This window comes from Hyaena hyaena, unplaced genomic scaffold (genome assembly GCF_003009895.1).
Source record: "Hyaena hyaena isolate Hyena2069 unplaced genomic scaffold, ASM300989v1 scaffold_778, whole genome shotgun sequence".
In the NCBI taxonomy this organism is placed as follows: Eukaryota; Metazoa; Chordata; class Mammalia; order Carnivora; family Hyaenidae; genus Hyaena; species Hyaena hyaena.
This window is the reverse complement of record NW_024081411.1, coordinates 412,547-435,082: the sequence shown is the minus strand read 5'-3', so window position 1 is coordinate 435,082 and position 22,536 is coordinate 412,547. Positions and strand designations below refer to the sequence as shown.

Genomic DNA, 22,536 nt, shown 5'->3' with positions numbered 1-22,536 from the left:
AGGTAATGATTGACTCTCAACCCCTAGGGAAATCACTCTCTAATTTTCTTACAGGGATATCCAAATGAGTTCTTCATTCAATCTGGTCTTTCTAATTCTTCATTTGAGGACATTTCAAAGGAAAGGATAGTAAATAAAAGATTAAGAATATGAATTAATCAAAGCTAATCCATTAACATGTGATTATATAGTGCCTTCCATGAGCTTTGCCTACCTAAAAGGCCATGTTCAGTTTTCATTCCCTTTTTAGGAATTCCCTGCTCACATAATATACTTCTCCGTGTTGTCTAAACACAAAGACTGACTCCTCCTTCAAGTCCTCCTTGGTTATTCCAGCTCAGACATTTTTTTTTCTTACCTGCACACCCAAAGCACTTCAAGAAGTTAAACAGAGATATAAATTTGGAATATGACTTTACTACCTGTGATATGGTCTTTTGATTCTCTGCAGACAAACAATATTACTTGTTATTAATTGAAAGTATGCGAGATGCTGAGTGTTAAATTCCCTTCTTTCTCTTTTCAAAATAAGAAAGAAGCACCATTTATTAATCTTTTTAAATGTATCCAATAATGTGCTAACCGTTTTTCATACACAATCTTATTTAATCCTGAGGACAGTCGCTGGAGGCAGATACTAACTTACAGGTGTTTCACAGATGGAGGACCATGCTACTTAGTCAAGGGTGATCCTCAAGTAGCAGGTCCAGGGCTTGAACTCAGCCCATTCTAGTTTCAGAGGCCTTGCTCTTCAACACCACACTATGCTCAAGAGATCTGCCATTTTATCAGGCGTTTGGTGTTATTGAAAGCAAATAAAAAGGCTGCAGGTATTGGAAGCCTAGCTTGGGATTCAAGTTATATGATGAATGTCTTTCAGTTTCATCTTTAAATCTCCCTGACTATATCCTCATTTCAGGATAACGTCCAGAGCCCGAATTTGAGAACTTTTGCAAATGTGAGGCTCTTGGTGTCCCCTGCTCACTTTTGACACTTGAGTCCCTCATCACCCTCAGTCACTTCCATCTGGTAGCTAGACCTGCCCGATAATTAGCTCTCCCCATTCTCCCCATTCTGGGTTTTTACCAGGCAGATAGGTACTATAGCCCTTACTATCATGTCTCTGTATTTTTAAAAAATAAGAGTATTGAGACTTCCAATATATGACTCCAGCTAAAGACTGCAAGGCCCCAGAATTTTAAGTGGATTTGAAAAACTCATTTTAGTGCTGCTTTCCTGTTAAATTGGACCTTTCGTTCCATGCTGGGCAGGAGCAAGCAGGGGGAGAGCCAAGAAGTAGGATGAGTTTGGCACAAGAGCTCACCTGCTGTGGGCCAAGGTTTAGGTAGGTTTTGATTTTGTTTGGGGCGGCCTTGAATACACTTAATTCTTTTTTTTCCCCCGAAACGTCCAAATGGGAAAGTGAATAGTAAATAGACAGGGGAAAATGAGCCTGTGGGGGAGTGGGGGATAAGCACATGTCCTCCTGTGTGTACCTTTGATTAGCAGTGTAAGGAGCTTTCTGAGACACTGGCTGGCAAGAAGGAAGCAGGTTGTCATGTCAACACTTGTGGTTTCTTTATGTGTATTTACTGCAGCTTTTCACTGGGTTTTAGTGCCTTATTCCAGGAGAAAATTGCTAAGGCTTTGTGGATCCAAGAGTATTCCTGGTGGACAGGCCATGCACTGCTCGGCACAGCCTGGGCTCCCAGCCTTCCCTCACCCTCACACCCAGAAATGGAAAGCCAGGCCATTCTTGGCTTTCTCTGTGCACACAGACAAAGAGGAAGGCACAGGCAGGCCATACATACAGAATGGTGAACAAGCTGGGTTTGCTAACAGGGCAGGGAAGAGGGCAGAGAACGTCTCTCTTTTCTCTGGGCAAGAAGGTAGGGACCAAATTACAGAAGAGGTGCAATATTTGGATGTAGGCTTGTTTCATTTGGCTTTACAGTATTTGGCCTTCACTCTGTTTCAAATTTAAAGTAGCTGCCCATTTTTTTTTTTTAAATCAGGCAATATCACATTTAAAAAATAGAGGCAGTTAGACTTATTAAAAGACACAGAACGTCTTATTCCTGTGAGTCAATGATGAACAGACACTGAGGAGCTGCTCCTTCATGTAGAGTCAAGTGTTGGCCATTTTACTGCAGTTCCCACCACTCCTGAGTGTTCCCAGTCGCCGAGGCCATGTGCCAACTGCCATTTGTCATCTTCCCCCAGCTCATTTTATTCTTACACATTACTTGTCTGACTCCTTAGGCATTTGATTTTATTAGGCTTCTTATAAAAAGCCTTCTATTCTATAGAACCACGTTTGGGCTTTGTCCCAGGGCACTCAGAACTGTTTTGAAGCTGGGGGTGGGGGTGAGGGGGATATTAGCTCAGGTTTAAGTATTGGAGATGACTCTGGCTCCGTGCCTCAGTCCGTCCAGTTCATCATGCACATGCAGACTAGTCGTGAAATGGACACAACAGGTCACATGGAGGAGAAGGGCTTGTCCCAGGCAAGTGGCAGGGCTTGTGGAAAGAAGAGGAGAGACTCTGGAAGCACATCAGAGGCAGATTGTTGGGGCTGGGAACCAACTGGATTATGTGGTATTTGGAGGAAAGAAAAGTTAAGAGGCTTGTGCTCCTGGGCAGATGATAAGACTGCTGATGGAAAGAATGAAATCAATGTTTGACATGTTTGGATTACAAATACCAGCACAAATAGGCTTTTTAGGTTATGGATGTTCAGGAAGCAGGAATGTAGCACATAATGAATTCATTTTTACCTAAACGTGTTGCTTTGTTAAATTAGCATCATGTTTATAAATAAATGTGTGCATACAGGTGTGATACCTGTGCATACATTCAAGGGAGCAATTGCATTAGATCCATGTAGTAATGGACATGGTTTTAGGTGATAACAAAGGTTTCTCTACTTTTAATACTAAAATGATTCCTACTTTTCATTTAGGCGACTTATTATTTTTAAGTACTATTCAGTTATAACCATTTTATTTATTATTTATTTAGGTGTTTTTTTTTAATGTTTATTTCTTTTTGAAAGAGACAGAGAGACAGAGAGAGAGCAGAGGAGGAGCAGAGAGAGAGGGAGACACAGAATCCAAAGCAGGCTCCAGGCTCTGAGCTGTCAGCATAGAGCCCAACGCAGGGTTCAAACTCCAAATCACAAGATCATGACCTGAAGTGAAGTTGGACGCTTAACCAACTGAGCCACCCAGGTGCCCCAATTATAACCATTTTGAAAGCAAATGTACAAGGGTGCTTGGGTGGCTCAATCAGGTATGTGTCTAACTCTTGGTTTCAGCTCAGGTCATGATCTCATGATTTGTGGGTTTGGGCCCTGCTGTGCTGTCAGCACAGAACCTACTGGGGATTCTCTCTCTTTGCCTCTCTCTCTGCCCCTCCCCCACTCCCTCCCCCCCAAGAATAAATAAATAAACATTAAAAAAATGAAAGCAAATGTATGCACAGGTTTATTTACAGAGACGTACCTGTAGTTTTTCCTTAGGAACAAATAACTGATTGGATTATCTTTCTTGGATGACCTTGTGGTCATAATTGGGATGCATTTTAGAGTCAAAGATTTTCCCATTCAGCAACAGCTCCTGCTATCATGTTCCTGGTTTGCTTGAGGGGATCTTGACCTGCTGAGATCCTTCAAAGATTTTACAAGTAATTATACAAGATTTATAGATTTTATGTAAACAATAGGTGAATGCATTCTTACTGTAAAAATAACAAAAATGTATATAATATGGAAAGGAAAGGTCTCACTTCAACACTATTTCTGTCCATTCTTTCCCCTCAAAAGTAATCATAGCTAATTTTTATGGGTTCCTTTCAAACTTTTTCTATGCACTGTGGCACAAACCTTCACATTTATAAAGGCAAAATTTTCTGGGACGTAAATTGTATCATGCTACCATATTGCCAAAGATTTTTTCAAAGGTCATTTGAAAAGAAACAGAGATTCTAGAGAAATCAGCATGTGGATATGTCCATATCTACTTAATAATTTTTTAATGTTTATTTATTTTTGAGAGAGGGAGAGTGAGAAAGTGTGTGTGTGCACCTGATTGGGGGAGGGTTACAAAGAGAAGGGGACCGGATCCAAAGCAGGCTCTGCACTGCCAGCACAGAGCCCCATGCAAGGCTTGAACTCATGAACTACAAGATCATGACCTGCACTGAAATCAAGAATTGGCTGCTTAAGTGACTGAGCCATCCAGGTGCCCCTCTACTTAATTCTTTTAATTATACCGTAGCATTCTGTAATATATATGTGTACCTTAGTTTATTGACATGTTCAGGGACATTTAGCCTGTTTCTGATTTTTTGCCACTATGACCAATGCCCCAGTGAGCATCTTTGTTCCTGACTCTTTGGGAAAATATAGGAGTATTTCTCCAGAAGACATCCCTTGCATTAGAATTGCTGGTATAATATATGCACATTTAAAATTCTGATAGACATTTCAAATTTGTTCTTCCAAAAAGCTATCCCAGTTTACCCTTTTGCCATTTGGATGTAAAATTGACTCTTTCTCGCACTCCTTTGCCTATGTCATATATATATATCATCTAGATATTGCCATTTAAAAAAATTCTTATAAATTTTGGGAAGAAGAATGAAATCTCGTTGTTTTGAACTGCATCATTGATTTCCCATGAGGTAGAGCCTTGCGTACTGATGAGAGCTTTGCCATCATTTCCCTTTGTGTCTAAGTGTCGCTCTCCCATTTCAGATGCTCACTACCTCACCTGCAGGATACAGGAATGTGCTGAGACCACTCGCAGTGGGCCTTTTGTCCGCTCCATTGACATCAGTTCCCTGGTTGTTCAGGATGAATATATCTTCATTCAGGTGAGTCCAGAAAATGCATTCAGTGGTGGAGGTGGGGATGGAAAATGAGGCAGCATTCCCGAGGTTGTGAAGATGTGGAGCTGGGGTGCAGTCTCTCCTCTCCTTTGGTGACCCAGCTCTGGGGAGGATCCAGGACTTGTGGTGAATGGGTCAGCATCCCTATAGGGGTCTTTGATGGCGCATTGAATCCTCAGCTGGGTTGCTGTTTTATTATACCAAAGGGGTCTTAAAATGACCGGGACTTGGGCTAGGGTTTGGAAGTTTCTTAGAGCCACATCTCCAAAGGCATCTGACTTTAAGTTGTTGATCAAAGTCATGTTCCATTTCTGTCCAAAGTGACTTGTCTCATCTGGGAGTGAGAATCCCCAAGAGATGAAGCATCTCTAGGATTTTCTTTCTAGAAAAATGTAGAAATCCCTAAATCTTGCCCTCCCTTTGCAGTGCTGAACATTCCCTGTTATGTCCCGAGTCCAAAAATCCTTCACTCCCAAGAACTTTGACTCACAGAGAAAACTAGATATTACTCATTTTTTAGGCAAGAAAGGGAAGCTTTGTTTTAGATGTTGAGTTTTACTGGAAGGCGACACAAGGAAGAGCAAAAATGAGGAAAAACAAAAGGTGATATTCCTGCTCCAGAGTGACTTACAGTGTGTGTGTGTGTGTGTGTGTGTGTGTGTGCGCGCGCGCGCGCACATGTGTATGTGTATGTGTGTATAATTGAACTTGACCTTTGAGAGCAGCCTTGATTTCTCCCACTCTGCCTTCCCACCCTGCTGTTGCCAGTTGCTTTTGCAGATTGTTTCCTATAGGAATCTTGATATTTAGACTCTCCCGAGTTTGCTCAGACCTAAGCACCTGAATGATTTTTTTCTCTGCCCCACTCCTGGTTTTTTAGTCCAGATTACCCCCATTTCCCATGAGCTGGGTATGCCTCTTTCTCTGAACCATTGCAGCTGTTCCTATCTGCTATTATTTTAGCATATGGGCTATTAAAAATTGTTACTTAAATCTTAGTGGATGTGTCTTCATGTTTCCAAATTCCATTTTATACTCTCTGAGGATAGGGATGATATTTTATGCACACATTTTTCTCCTCATCCTTGGCCCTAACAAGAAGCTTTTGCAAATCTGGGGTGCTCAGTGACTACTTGTCATACTGATAGATGTAGATATAGGAGTCACTTTCTTTTTACAAATCAGCTGTGTAGACTTTTGATGTCTAAAACACATGATACGTAGCCAGCCACCAAAAACCAGCTTGAAAAAGGGAAGGAAAGAGAAGTCTGTGGTTCAAGAAAATCCTGGTTACTAAGTTTGAGTAAAAGCCAGCATCTCAGAATTTTTGTGTCCTATTCATTGGCACTATTATTTCCTTATTCATGAGTATTTATTGAACACATACAATGCAAAATAAACAGTATGAGGCATGACTCTTGGCTTTCCCTAACTCTTGCCCTTGGCCTGCTTCTCTCTGCACCCAATGTGCGCTGTCTTGGGTCTTAAGTACCATCTCCATGCTCTGATGACTCTCACATCAGGGAGCTGTAACCTCTGCTCTGTAAAGCAGATCTTCTCGCCTAGTCATCATCTGGATATCTCAGCATGGATGTTCCACAGCTAAAATAAAATCAGCATGTTCCCCCATTGACCCTGACACATTGGTGGCATTACCCTCTACCTGGGCACTCACAGTAGAAAACTGGAAATCTGTCTATGACATCAAATGCAGTGAATCCAGGTCCCTGCTAATATTACCTTCAGTCTCGAATGTTTTCTTTCATTCCATTCCCATGGTTCCACTTTAGGGCTTTATTATTTCTTTATCTCTGTTTAATTTTTTCAAGTAGAAACACAGAGATGATTTATGAATTTACCAATCTTATTGCCCTTTCCTTAATGCTAATACTGCATATAATGATGAACACGACAGGATCGTTTCTGGGAAACATGACTTAGAATTTTAAATGTTCATATTTTTTTGAAATTCATTCTTCCTTTTATTGTATAAAGTTTTCTGTAACTCTGCCAGCAGGCATCCAGATTTTTTCCCTAACTATTCCAAAGTATCTTTTATTATCATTATACTGCAATCCAGCAAAAGTTTTTTCTTTAATAATCATCAATTTTTATTTTGTTTGAAAGAGATATGAGTTTCCGTTAGTCAATAAAGTTTTATTGATAGCCTACTATGTTTCAGGACCCTGTTCTAGGAGCTGGGGTTAAGATAGTGAACATAATAAAGTTCCTGCCTCTGTGGTACTTACATTCCAGTGGAAGACAGGGAAAAAATATATGTATACATATATATATACATATATAGATATGAAAGACCTGTGAAACACAGTGGTTGAGATGCTGTAATTTGGAATCCAATGGCCGATATTTATCCCAACCGTGGCAGGCCACACTTCAGCTGGGTGACCTTGAGCTTATGTATAAAAAGAGTGTAAGTGAGTACTCAGTTTATTGGTTGCTGGGCAGATTCTTTTTGTTAATTAGATCTGTAAAGCACCAAAACAATGCTATATAAATGTTGTTCTCTTATCTTTCTATCTTGTGCTAACATCTATTCATCTATCTACAGATATATTAGATGATGATAACATTCTAGATGAAAATAAATGAGGAATGTGAATGTTAGGTGTCTGTAGATATTACTTTTTTTTTTTTTTAAGATGACCTGAAAAGGTCTCATTTGGTGAGTGGTGAAGCAGAAGAGGGTGGCAGAAGTCAGCAGTCAGATGGGGACGTGAGGCTGGTCCCATGTTAGGCCCTATACTTTCTTGAGCCCCACATGGAGATGTGTCGGGAACATATAGAGATTTGTGGCTGGCTTTAGGGTAGAGGTAGAGGCCAGGCCTGAGGATATAAGTTGAAAGGGTGTCGGCATATTGATATTATTTTTGAATTGCAAAATTGAAGTCATCAAGGGAATAAGTATAGACAGAAAAGAGAAACAATTCAAAGACTAGGACAGAGGGCACTCTAATATTAGGGAAATGAAAAGAAGAGAGTAAATGAGACCTAGAAACAAAGTTTAGAGATAACTGCAGAAAGATCCAAAGTATTAGATTCCAGGAACTTGAAGGCTGTTTAAGATTAAAGGAAAACAAAGCAAAACAAAATAAAAAAATGAGAGAGTTGGGAAGCAATGGAATAACAATATCCCAAATAATGCAAAAGGCCAATACTCTTGAGAAAAGCATGGAATTTCATCAACCACCAAACATAGATTAAATGCTATTATTTGCAACTATCAATTGACTACGTTTAAAATAAGGTAAAAGAATGTGAGTGGGTTACATATGAACCACTACTCATACTGCAAGTACAGATGTGTATTGTTTGGCCATCAGTATTTAATGAGTCCTTTCCTTCTCATAGGTGAGTTTAGCGTTACGCATTGATCAGTGTGATAGACGTGTCTTATTTCTGACAGTGTATGCTTAGTTTTTAGTTAAAATCGCTTCTTTTTAAAACAAAACTCACTATATGATCTGTTTTCCTGCTTTCCTGCCTCTGGGTTTCTTTGATAATTTTGAATATTTGTTCTAGCTACTTAGCTTTATGAATATAACAGCAGATCTTCTATTTCTGGATAATATCTATTGATTTCCTTTTGTGAGCTGTGATACAATTTCCATACATTTCTCCTTCCTCCCTCTCTCTTAGATTCCTTCACCACCTGTTTTTGGTTGGTCATATTATCTCTTTGTTTGCTTTTCTATCTTAAAATACAATTCTCTTAGACTTAAATATTTTATGAAGTGCTGCTGAACAAAGGTAGAAAAAAATAGCCTGTATTTATGGCCTGTATCCAATTCTAGTTTTGTTAATTAAATCATTCCGAGCATTTACATTCTGCTGTGAGCCATCATTCCTGCTTTTATTTTGATTTTAGTGATATGGGTAAATCTAGTTCCTTTCTGTAGTGTTCCCATTTGTTTACTGGTTGTTTGAAGTTTGTCCTTTATTTTTTGTTTATTTTTTATTTTTGAGAGAGAAGGAGCATGAGCAATGGAGTTGCAGACAGAGATAGACACAGAATTTGAAGCAGGCTCCAGGCTCTGAGCTGTCAGCACAGAGCTCAATGTGGGGCTCAAACTCATAAACCCTGAGATCATGACCTGAGCTGAAGTTGGACTCTTAACCGACTGAGCCACCTAAGTGTCCCTAAAGTTTGCCCTTTAGTAATGTTTTCAAGAAAGTTGAATTCTTGAAAAAAAATGTTCATTTATTTTGAGAGACAGACACAGAGAGAAAGAGAGAGAGAGAGAGAGAGAGAGAGAGAGAGAGAAAGTGTGAGCAGGAGCAGGGCAGAGAAAGAGAGAGAATGAAAGAGAGAATTACAAGCTGCTGACAGCGCAGAGCCCAGTGTGGGGCTCCATCTCCTGAACAGTGAGGTCATGACCTGAGCCAAAATCAAGAGTCAGGTGCTTAAATGACAGCCACTCAGGCATCCTGCAAGAAAGGTGAATTCTTGAATGTTGAAAAAAGCTTCCCTCTTTAGGTTTAATTTTATTTTTCACACTATAAAATGCATTTGTCATTTGCTTTCCGTAAAAACTTTGCTCCATTAAGTTACTGAATGTTATTGTGTCAGGCCAGTCTGATATTTTCCCTGTTAGGTGTCTTAACTGTTTCTCCATTGATATCTAAAAGTCCTTTTTAAAAATATTTATTTGAATATTATTTGCTTTGTTATTGTATGTTTTGTGGTTGATCATACGGTGTGAGTTCCTTTTCCTGAAATGTAAGTCTCATTCAATTGATTCAATTTCTCCTTCCTTTTTAATTGTTCAGAAGTTTCTGTTTATATTTTGAAATATATATTTTATTTCAGTTTCATTATTTTGGCTCTGTTTCACCAGGACATTTAGGATGTGTCCAGAAGACAGGAAAATCAAAGGAAAGTTATTATTTTTTTCCCTTCTAATCAGTTTTAATTCACTGAGCAAAGTGATATTAAAAACACAAACAAAAAAACTGAAAATTCTTACCCACATTATCCTTGAACAGGTATTTGGCAGTGTCCAGGCTCTTTTTTATATATTTTTTTACTGCTATTATTAAACTTCTTTCCTGAATTTTCCCAGCTTATCATTTATCACTTTTGTTGTCCCAACATATCTATTCTTAGCTCTTGTATTTTTACTTTGAATTCTTCTCTTACAGAGGTGAACTCATCATCATACAGGCTATTTTTTATCATAGCAGTATGGGCACAATTTTCATTTGCTTCATGGAAGCAGATTTTTTTCTGAATCTGCTATTTGTTTTTTCTATCCCTTTCTCTCTCATTTTGCTGTAGTATTTTACAATTCCTATGTGATTTTCTTTTCTCTTTATGTTTTTAACCATTACTTATCTTTTCATGACCTGAGCTCTACTGGACTATTTGAGGAGATTCCTCTTGGTGACAGACCAGAACTCTGTTTCAGATTAACAAGAATCTTCCTTGTTTCTCAGTGAGGTTTCATATAACTAAAGATTGTTTGTCTATGAGTGAATTCTTCACCTAAGGTAAAACTGCCTGGCTGCTTCTTTATCCAGCCACACCTCTCTAGCTACTTGTCATTAGTCAGTTCTAAGAATAAATAAACTGTCAATTCCTGGGCCACAGTCCCTAGGTTCCAAATAATTGATTGCTAATTTTGCTCCTTGGGAAATGTCATCTTTGGAAAATGCTATTTCTCTAGCTTGATCTAAGATTTGTAGCCATAGGCATTTTTGCCCTGGTGCCTATTGGTACTCTGTTTTTCACTGAATTTGGCTTCCACGTATATTGTGTTTCAGGGTTATATTTTCATTGACTATTGAGGTTTTTTTTTTTTATTTCTTGTTTTCCTTGTTGCTCCAGGGTGATTTATGAGAGTAAAAAGGAAGCACCATTATTACTGGCTATTTAAAACCATTTATAAACCTTAATCATGTATTTTCTGAAATGTCGCAAAAGCTTACAAACTGATTTTCTTATTCGGAGACCAGCATTCCTCACTTCCAATCTATTCACAACACTACTTTCAAAGTAATTTATTTACAACAAAAATCAATGTTCTTGCCTTCAGTGGCTGCTCATCACCTATAGGTTAAAATCCAATTCCCTTAACATCATCTAAAATGTCCTCTACATTCTGGATCTTGCATACTCCATTAGCTTCATGGGAATCCCCATATATCTTCCTGGTTATATTTTACCCTTCCATAAGCAATAAACCTGTTTGTTCTCCATATACACATCATGTCATTTTTTGCCTAACATGCCTTTCTTGCATTTGTCTACCTGCTTGGAATGTCCCTTTACTAGACAAACTTATCCTTAGATTCATCTTAAACATTGCTGTCTGTAGAAAGTCTTCTCTGATATCCTTAATCAGGATTGGACCAAGCTCCTTTGCTGACTACTTATCCACGTGTATTCTGTCTCCCCAGCCAGGTCTGTAAACTTTAAGAGGAATAAGACTATGTCTTATTCATCATTGTTTCTCTTGCACTTAGCATAATGACTGGTACTCAATGAATGTTTATTGAACTGAACTGAACTGAGAAGATAAGACACCATCCTTATTCTCAGGGATGCAGTTAGTTATCTTTAAAGCAAGGGAATCTTGTTTCCCCAACTAACGATATGAGACAACTTCGGGTAATTACCAATTGTTCACCACACAAGAAATGACCATATGTAGGATGTCTCTGCATTTTTATAAAACTGCTGTCCAACAATTTTCCATTGCATTATTCAGTACCCTTTTTATATTTATTCATTTAAATATATTAAAATACAATCAGCCCAGTGGGGAACACAGACAGCTAAACAATTATTATGTAGCATGATGAGAGCTGTGTTAGTGCAAAGCACGTGTTGCTCTTAAAGCAAGCAGGGAGAGCTTCAGGAAGAGGGTCTGTACAAGCTTTACAGCAAAGCTGACTAGGAATACCAGTTGGGTGAGTAAAGGCCAAAGAGCATTCCAGGCAGAAGGGAGGCAGGGACAAAGTTAAGAAAGTGAGAGAAAATAATTCCCCAGGGATCTCTTTGTCCAAGGACAGATGTAGTTGTGGGAGGGAGTAAAGTGGCAGGACAGTTAGGTAGGAAATTGTCCTGAGGAGGTGAACCTTTTCTATTTCCTTTCATTAAATCAAGGTAATTTCATGTTTCCCTCTTTACAGTGCTAAAAAGCTCAGAACTCATTTTTGTGTCAATTGTAGCAGCTTGCCTGCATCAAGCTGTGTGTTATTATTCTCCCTTTTCTCCTCTACTGCCAGCCATTGGTGATTATGTGGTTGCTTTCTTTTATCTATTTATTTGTTGCTGTTGCTTATTGCTTTTGTTTTAATTATTGGAGGCCATGGGGCACCTGGGTGGCTTAGTCGGTTAAGCTTCCGACTTTCACTTGGGTCCTGATCTCGCGGTTCGTGGGTTCGAGCCCCGCGTCGGGCTCTGTGCTGACTGCCAGCTCAGAGCCTGGAGCCCATTTCAGAGTCTGTGTCTCCCTCTCTCTCTGACCCTCCCCTGCTCACGCTGTCTCTCTCTCTCTCCTAGAAATAAATAAAAAATATTTTAAAAAATATGTATTAATTATTGGAGGCCATCTCAAAGAAATCTCTGAAATCAGTGTGAGTTTTGAATCTCCCTTCGAGGGGATGATCTTTGAAAATTGAAATGGGGATCAGGAAAGACTTTATGAGGAAGGTAAGATTCGCACTGCAGTGATTAATGTCTATCACAGAAGCGAGGAAAAGGCAAGGAGTCCCCCTTCTGTCCCTGGAAGTAAAGCTGCCTCAGAAGCCTTTTGTGAGGGCGGAAACTCCTCAGACCAGCAGGAGCTTCTCACTCCAGGGTTGAAATCCCCAGATTTATATCTGAGCAAGGTATCAGGGCATCCATGTATCAGGGCATCTGCTGACCCTGCCGCCAAGCTGCTAAAGAATGATCTTAAAAGAAGAAGAAGCTGTAGTGCAGGGAGGCTTGGGTCCAGCACCATCTCCTTGTGGGCGACACCATTAAGTGGTTCTCTGGGGAGTACCATTAAGGTGGAGCTGGACACTGAGAACTCTGTATTTTCTGAAAGATGCTTGCTGTCGCTCCATAGTTTGGGTCTTAAAGGGGAGCCTTAAGGCCATATTATTTTCTTCTTTGCTTCCGATGGGAACAGCTAAATAACAACAGGATGAGCATAAAGGGCTTTAGTGGGTTTAGTTTTTCATAATTTGGGGGATTTAGCCACTTGAATTTTCTAGTTTTGTAGAATATTGGTATCTTTTAGTTTGTTTTAGTGCCGCCAGAGACATACACCTGAGGAAAATTCTTGCAGAAAAGGACACCAGTCTATCCCTTCATTCTTTCTGGCTCTCCCCCACCCACCGCAAATATGATTCTTGGCAGTTTTTACAGGGAGTCTTAGGGAACTTGTCTTAGGAGCTACTGAAAAACAGAAGAGGATATTTGGCCCTCTTAATCTCTCCTTAAATAGCACACCTTGGCTTTTGTTTGTTCTGTATGTCAAGCCTAATGTGTTTTTCATCTGACGAAAGCAATCTGCTGCTAAGAAATGTTTGAAAACTGACTTTTTGTAGCACTGTTGGTCCCATGGCTCAAAGGTCAGGCTTTTTGTGTGTGGACAACTGAACCTTTAGGGATTCATGTGACATGGGGTCCCATTTCCTTTCTCTGCATATTAATAACTGTTATGTGTATGTTTGAGGCATAATTGTTTACCTGTTACTGAGTTGTATACAAATGTATATGCGTGCATTTGAGAGTATTGTTAATAACCAAATACCTAGGTAACTACTTTATAATTAAGTTCCCGTGACATTAATTTTGTATTAAAAAATTCACCCTTAAAAAACTTTGCCCTCCTAAAGGAAAGCTCCCCATGCCCAGTCATTTCTTTTTTCTCGACATGATTATTTTTGATCTGTATCTTGTGTGTCGTTGAAGGGTCCATATACCACTCATGTGGCTCCTACAGTTCAGAAGAGACCCCGAAGGTTCTGCCTCACCTTTTATTTTTCTATTGACAAAGAGGTAAAGATAGTCATCTTGATGGTTTTGCTTAAGGGGACCTAGTGTTTGATCTCCAGCTCTCAGCCGAGCTGTGAAATTTGTTAATCTGTCAATGCCTTTTCTGTGCAGGGGGCCTGGGGGCCTGGGGTTTCATAGTGAAATCAAAAGGAGCTAATCTTTCCCAGAAGAGCCCTTGTTTTAATGGGAAAGTGTCTGCCTGAAATGCCTCCGTTCCACATGGATAAAAGAGAAATCGGCTTTCCTCCATAGGGGCAGGGGGAGAGAGATAAGTTGGTTTCTGTGTTCTGAGCCAAGAAGGTTGGAAATCCTGTCTTTTCTCCTTATGGAGTAGCTTTTCTAATGATTATCCTGGAAAATAGGTAGTTCAGCAGTGGTAGCAGTAAAATCCTTTCAGCAATAGGATTCATACCCTGGCTATTAGGAAGTGTGATGAAGAAACAGGAACAGAGCCCTAATAAGCCATCAGAAGAGATTTGTGTGTCTACTGAACTACGCAAAGCCTTGCCTCATCCTCTCTTCCTTCAGTGTAATAAGGATTCATTCACTCACTGAATAAAGTTTCATGGTGAGTACAATTGTGATAGGGGGAGAAAACAGTTCTAATACAGATATCTAAAACACAAGAGAAAACACTGATCCATAATTAAGATACACATACAGTACTCTAGAGGTGTGGATAACACAGAAAATTCAAAGAAGGGAAGGCCATCCTAACTCTGCCAAATCCTTCTCAATGTCCACAACTAGACCAGTATCAGTGTGGAGATGCACACTTTGAACTCCTGGTAATGTGTAGGTGTCATCAGGAGAGAAGACCCCTCTGTAGCAAGGAATTCTGTGCGCAGACCAATGGCATGCAGAAGAGAAGTGCTAGGATAACTCCAGTGCTACAGAGAAGCCAGTCAGTAGTTTGGAACCGGGTTGCTGTTGTGAAGAGTTGAAAAGATGTTCTAGAAGTATTAGCAATTAACAAGTACTAGTAGCTAGGTAACAGATACTTCTTGAGGTCCTTGAAGTATGCCAGGTGCACTGGAGTGTGGCAAAGGAAAAAGGCATTGTCCCTGCTCTCAGACAGTTTATGATTCAAGCAGCTAGTGGTCTGATGTGGGGTGGAGGACCCTGAACTTGAACACCTGGGTTGTAGTCAGGGCTCCACCACCGTACCAGCCAGGGAACACTGGGACTTTTAGAACGCACATCTCCTCATCTCTGAGAATGGAATGATATCGCTTCCCCTGCCTGAATTGGAAGGTTTTTGTATGGATCAAGGGGGATAAGAATGGCTTTGAAATGCTTTGAAAACTACAGAGTCCTATAAAAGGCAAGGATCAAGAGATTAATCCACATGCAAAAACCGGACTCGCTACGTTTGTGCATGCACATTCTCATTTAGGAGTTTTTATGAGCCTGTCACATAAAAGATTTCTAAATCTTTTCCCCAAATTTGTTTTGTAATTATTCATGGATTCGACTCACGGATCAACATACTTGCATGATCAAATCTTCCCACATACATTTCATAGTGCTGGTTATCAGAGAAACCAACTTCTAATGACAGCGATGTAACTATAGATATTCTGGGGTTTAATTATCTGGCCAGACTCTTGAGTACCTTATTGTAGCTTCTTGGTCCCCAACTCCCCTGGATTTTGATATTTTGTGTAATAACCTGGTGCAGGCACCACAGTGGGAGGTAGAAAAGCCTCTCTGGTATGGCCACTCTAGAGTTATCTTTCTGAAAGAAAAAGAAAAAAAAAAGCCCTGAGGCAGAAATTAATAGAGTGTAATTATTCAAAGAAAAACTATTTGGCAATATTTTAAATGATGTTAATTTGGCCTTAATGGGAGAGATTTGAATGTTAAATAAATAGCAATCTCATCATTAGGGACACATTTACAACACAGGAGTTTAAAAGAAAATGAAAGAGTTGCAGACACAGTCTTCAAAAGAAATTCAATAAAGACATCTTCAGGTGAATATTCTTGAAGCACTTTCAGAATCTTAAGTGAGTTGTTTTCAACAGCTAGAGCTAATGGAAGATCCTTAAATAGCATGTTGCTGGAATGTGTCTCCTGTACAGGCAGTGATTTTAGTGACTTGATGTAAAAGTTGCTGTTAGTATTTGAAATACTTCCATGTATAAACACAAATGAGAAACCTGATTGTGAAGGTCATGATGTTTAGTTGATCTTTCCGCTGAGCATCTCATAGGTCCTATCTCACATCCTTCCGGCTCCTGTTTGCTTGGCAGCTAGCTGTGCACACAGGTGTCTTCATGTCACCTGGCCTCAGTTGTACCGTGAACCTCTTGCTTTATGTTCTGGGCTGATTTCTCTCCAAATGGGATACGTACTAGAGACCCCTTAGCCATTCTGGTGCAGATACAAACCTTGAGGTGCAAAGGTGTCAAGACCCTCTGCGACAATTAGACTGATAGGAGTTAGAGCCAGTGGGTAGTACTCCTTTCCTCCTGTGTCAGGGGGGCAATACTGAACCTTGTTCCCTGTGGGTCTTTAAAGGGTCCCCAGTGTGGTTGGGCCCCAGTTGCTCATAGTAATAACCAGTTCAGTGACACCCCCTGGGATGGCTTTTCCTCCCTCCTTGTTTCCTACTTTCTAGGTCTGCTACTTCTGCTCTTTAGGATCATTTCTCAAACACAAGCAAACCAATGAACAAAAGAGCCCCCCACAGAAAACAACAACTACCTACATAAAAGTCCTTTGTTTCAGGCTCTACATTTCAAGGCAGATGGAAGGATACTAAAAAACTCTCAAATTTATGGAATCCCTATGATGTATCCAGTATTGGATAGATTGAACTATCCAAGAAATTTAAAAGAATCATATTCATGTCCACACAAAATTTCTCAGTCCAAACACCCAATCCCATTCCTTCTGACTTCTCAGAGACCTAGCTTTACCCATTATCCTTCTTCCCCTGTCTCTTCAATATTCCTTCCTATTTCAGACTCCCCATCAGTATTTAAATATTTTAAAATATCTACTACCCTTAAATTAAAAAAGAAAACAAGAAAGCTTTCTTTGAATCCTGTGTTCCTGTCTATATATGTCCCATCTATCATTTGCAAGCAGATTTCTTAAGAGCTATCTATATTCATTATCGCGTTTTCTCATTTCCTTCTCTTTAACCCACTTGATACGGCCTTGCTCCTTGTCCACTACATTGAAATTACTTTTGCCGAGTTCATCAAAGATGTCTCTGAATTATATCTAGACAGCACCTCTCAATAATTAACTTAGTTGACCCGTCTGCAGCCTGGGATCTCCTGGCTGTTGCTTCTTTCTTGAAGCACATTCACCCTTGCCTCTTTCATAATGTGTGGTTCAGCTACTCCTCCTCCTTCTCCAGCATCGAATATCTTCTTCTTCCTCTCCTACACAGGTGCCACTTCCTCTGCCCACCCTTTAAATACGGGTTGTTCTTAGAGCTTTTCGTAGGCTCCTCTTCTCTGTTCACTTCCTACACTCTGAGCAATCCTGTCTCATTGATTCTTGCAGCATAGCATCAATTACCATCCAGATGCTGATGATTCCCCAGTGTTTCCTGCTGAGACAAAGAGGCTCCAGGAGGGGCTCTTTACTTACAGAATGCCCATCAATCCTTTAGGCTTGGTGTCTCTTTGCTCCATTCAGCACTTTACTGTGCATGTCCCTAATAAATGGTGAAGACTTGTTTATTTCCCAAGAGATCCGCTGAGGCTCCATGAAACTTACAATATTTGTTATTTCCTAGGCCAGCATAGCAAGGAAGGTTTTTCCTTAATCCCAGAAAATTGTTCTATAATTTACCCCATATCATAACACAGGTATTTGCTTTTTTAGTAGTACATGGATGGGATATGTCTGGCCCCAGGGTGTCGAGTTGTTTTCATTTTGTGTATCACCTTTGAGTAATTACTAGTAGCTGCATAGATGGCTGTGTTGTCTGAAAAGTAGGAAAGACTATTGCTGTTAATTAGTAGTGTCTCCGTGGGCATGAGAAAGAATAGTAGTGGCACGTATGCTGTGCAGTATATTTTACAGGAAGGGTGGCACTCATGGTATTTAATTATCCAGGAGCCTTATATAAGTAGGTGCAGCCTGTGAATTCTGGTCTAGAAAGTGGATATGTTGTCCACAAGTGTTTCTGTAATTCAGCCCAAAAGAATGAGATCGGCCACACATCTCTCAGTCTCTTCCACTATTGGAGAATCTGTAATTTCCTGTTTCCAAAGCAGCGATGCTTTAGAATGCTATTTCCATCTAGCCACTCAACCAGTTATTACCCACCAGTCAGCAAACTGAAATTATTGTCATAGTTCATTTGTGTGTCTCATGTTTATTTCATGCCAAATGTATGTGTGCTATGCGTGCATTTTCTTTCCTTTAAATCCACTTTAATCTTCACAGGATGTTGGTGTGATGAATATTATTCTCTTTAGTTTTTAAGGGAGAAAACTGAAGTTCAGAGGGGTTTATAGCTCCATAGATGGCAGGGTCAGGACATGACATCAGAGCTGCTTGGCTTCATAAGGGATAACCAAAGAGGACAGTGATCTATTTCTCATTTCATTTTCCCGGTCGGAAGATCTTCGCATTAGCACCAAAGAGCTAGTGTTCCCAGGAACTTTCCCGGATGACGTTAAAGGTGAAAAAGAGGCAGCTGTTGTCCCATTCTTGGTGGACACTAGGGGCAGGAGAGCCTAACTCCCTCCTTGCTCAGTGGACTGTTTGTCAGAATCTGTTTCAATTTTGTTTCAGATCAGAAACTTTCTGCACCATTAACCAAAGAAGGGCTTAATGGGATTCAGTACAATGTAATCATGCCCGCGCCTCTGAGAGTCATCCCTCACATGTGCCTAGAGGATTATTCAAACACTCATCACTAGGGTGCAGGGGCTGGGGGACTGGCAGCATGGTTAATCATCGTTACCATCCCCACCTCCACTTTCTCCAGCCTTCCCCACTTACCATGTACCTCTTGCCATGAATTATCCAGTTTCCATTGTGTGTTTCTGGGCACAGCTTCTCTTGAGTTCCATTCTGGGGTACAGAGGAGCTACTGAGTTGTGACCCAGTGGGGTCTCCCCATTGTCCTTCCCTTTCTAAGTCCCAGCAGATTCCCAATACCCCCTCTTCTAAAGCACAGCTCCCAGGAGGATCTCTTTTCTGGGGCTTTCTCCTATTAAAGATAATTGTATTGTAAAAACAACAGTGCTGATAATGAAGACAGTTGGGCTGTGGACTGAGAAACAGACTATTAAACTCAGTCCTCTCCCCATTACCATTCTAACGAGGATACATATCTATTTATTTCAGAGTTTCGGCTTTTACAATTTTTAATAGCTCTTCCTTTAACTCCATAGCTAGCTAATGGGGTAAACAAATACTTTGGATTTCTGCAAGCAACTTTTAAGGATCTGATTCTGAAAGCCCTTATGGTCAGTCAGAACAAACTCTTTTTGGAGTTTAATAATGGCTGAGCCAGTGGCTGATTATATCTTAATTTGATTGAGCACCTACTATGTATCCAGTGCTGTGATAGTTTTTTTTCTGAGACAGAAGTATTGATCATTCATTCATTCATTCATTCAACAGCCATTTGTTAAGCACTTAGTATGTTCCTGTTATTCTCAACGAAGGGAATATAATGGGAAACAAGCCTGACAATGTTTTTGTCCTGATTCTGTTTCAGACTAGGTGAGGAGGTAGGACCATGTGGCCTGACACTCTCTCTGAGCAGTGTTAAAAAGCTCTTGAGAAAATGGCTAGGCAATTTCTCAGAGTGAGGGAGATCCTTGAGGCATGATATGATCACAGATACTTTCCTAGAGAAGGCAAGGCTCAAGCCAGGTCTCCAAGCAGAAAATTGACTTGAGGAGTCCAAATTTCAGAGCAGCCAGTGCTCTAAGGAAGAGACCTTTCCATGACAGGAGACAGTGTGCCACCAGAAGGAGGTGCAGGTTGGTAGGGGAAGAGGGGGTGGGCAATACAGTATTCCTAGGTGTAAATCTGGTCTCACTGACCTTGGGCCATCACCTTTCCTACCCGGAGCTCAGTTTCCTTGTCAGAACATGAAAGAATTGCATCCAAAAAGAGCTTTTAACCTTTTGTTGTTGTGGTTCTTAACAGTGAGAACTGCTTCTCATACAACCTTGTTCAAGGAATTCCAAGATGCAAAACAGATACAAGTGGAATGATCTAGTTTAAAGAGGGTCAGGGGGCTATAGGAGCTCTCCTGCCCACTCTCCATCACCTATTTTGGGCACCCCCAAGTCATCACATGGAATTCAGTTGGGAAGACAATGGGGTATATGACTCCAAAGTTCCCTTCTAATGCTGCAATTCCAAAAAGTCTGCCCACTCTACAGGATGCTCCATTTAGTTAAAATGGGCAGAGGACTGTTACTCAAGACTATTTCCCAAATTCTTTCTTCAACGTTAGAATCAAAACAAAAAATATTTAGGTTGCAGCCCATCCCTTAAGAGAGTTGCTGAACCATTCTTTCTTTTTACATACATCTATTGAGGGCATAAGGTGGAGACAATGCAATAGATCAAAACTTAAAAAGCAAAAAAGTAAAAGTTCTTGCCATAGAAGGGTTTGTAGTCTAGTGAGAGAGATAATACCTATGCAATGTGAAGAAGAAAAATAATTACATGCTGTGATAAATTGATGAAATAAACATAATTGCAAGAGCCAATCATAGAAAAGAAGACACTTCATTAATTCATTTATTCTGTCAGTCCCTCAATAAATATTTCTGGAATTACTATAGTCCACAAACCAAGGGACCCCACTTTGGAGATTTTGTAGTGAATGAGAAAACCCCAGCCCTCTTCTGGGAGTTGATGATTTACGTGGATTCTCATCTCTGATAGTTATTAGGAGGCAACAATAAAATAAGAGCGTAAATTAAGAGAAAACTATGCGTGCGTGCGTGCGTGCGTGTGTGTGTGTGTGTGTGTGTAAAATATCTCCAGAGTTTGCTTTCGAGATTGGGACATATGAAGTGATTTCATGAGAGGTGGATCCGCATGCACTCTTCCCTCCCCCTTTCTAAACTGGGAGTCAGAAGGTCTGAACAGAAATCAATCCCAGCAATTTATTTTTAACTTCTTTCTCCTTAGCCAGGATTGATTTTTGTCTTTGTGATCAATGGCACAGAGAATAGCTCTATGGCTTGAGCAGCTGTTCAAGCACTTGGTCTGGTCGGCCCCACATCTATCGAACAGAACATTAGAAGCCGATTATGAAAGTAATAGAATGAAGATGTTTGAAGGATGGGCCTGATTACCCCTGCCTTCCTGGTGAGGGATGCCTGCAAGCAGGGGGCTGTGTTTGCAGGAGCCCAGAACTGCAAGGCAGGTGAGATGGGAAGATCTATTGCCTGTCCCCAGTGGGCAGAAGCCAGTGAGAGAAAGCCTGCCCGGATAGAGAGGCACTAGAGATTCACTTCTCCTCTGCCAGCCTGACTCCCTCCCTCCTTTCCTTTTTTCCTCTCTTTTTCTTCCTCCAATTTCATCTTTACTACACCAACTGCTATTAGATTTGGAACTGCAAGTGAAACATCTGTTGTGAAATAGAAAAAAAGAAAAAAAAATAAATTGATTGGCTTTTCCCTCTCCATGCTTCTTGGGCTTTAAAATGGTCTGATTCTCTAATCTTCATTCCCTCTTTCCTTGTTTTTCTTTAATCCAGTGTGTATGTGTATATGTGATGGGACCATGAACTGAGCCACTTCCCCTTCCCTCAAGCCTTGCCAACTCTAGAGGTTAGGCAAGATCGCTTCCACCTCCTTCTCTAGAAAATGTTTGCTGAAGGGAGGCACACCTTGTTATAATGCACAGTGGTGAGTCCACATCCTACCAAACACAATTAGAATGGAGAGTCTGCCGTACCCAAGGCCTTCTGTCCGATTCTCTGGAATAAACGCCTGCAGTTTTACTGCCTGCCCCAGGTGGCGATTGCTTCCAGATTGCAGGATGAAGAAATAATCAAAGTGCTCTTAATATGATTGTGTTTATTATTTCATTCTGCTATGTAATTGCTTCTTAGGTATTCTCTGTGTGTGTGGGAGGGAAGGCATGGAAGTAGTGGCTTCCTTACTTCCTCTGAAATGTCTGATAGGAGCCCTTGTAAAGTTGATTGAACCTTATGCAGAACCCTTCTGTATAAGAAGTACTGTGATTCTCAGCATTTTCTTATTTAAGATTTGTCCTTTACATTCTTTCTGTGATTTTTACCTCCTGGCTAATTTTCTTATTGAATAATCTGTAGTTCAATTACATATAATAGTAAGAGCTAATACTTATTGAGTGGCTAGTGTGAGCTAGGCATAGTATTAATGCATTTTGGCATTATGATATTATATGAGCTAAGTCCCACTCTTGCCGCTGTTTCCCTGAGGGGGCACAGAGAGGTGAAATCGTCTTCCTAAGACCACACAGCTAGTAAGGAGTGGAGTGGAGATTTTGGCCTAGATCGTGTGATACCAGTACACTTGTTCTGCTATTTAAATGAGAGTCACAACCTAAATGTTCTTATATTTTGAGGCAGTGGGGTCAAGAACAGTGTAAGGTAAGAGGTAGTAAGTAAGCAGAAACCTTTAACACAAAGTAGCATCCTACAA

General features: G+C 40.3%; 1 protein-coding gene across 1 annotated transcript in view; it reads left to right on the top strand.

The window, feature by feature from the left end:
* Window positions 1-22,536, top strand: part of SORCS3 (sortilin related VPS10 domain containing receptor 3) — a 584,073-nt gene that overhangs the window by 434,497 nt on the left and 127,040 nt on the right. Inside the window, exon 7 of the mRNA XM_039218779.1 lies at window positions 4,757-4,875. Coding sequence (XP_039074710.1) covers window positions 4,757-4,875 — 119 coding nt within the window. The remainder of the gene's footprint in view (window positions 1-4,756; window positions 4,876-22,536) is intronic.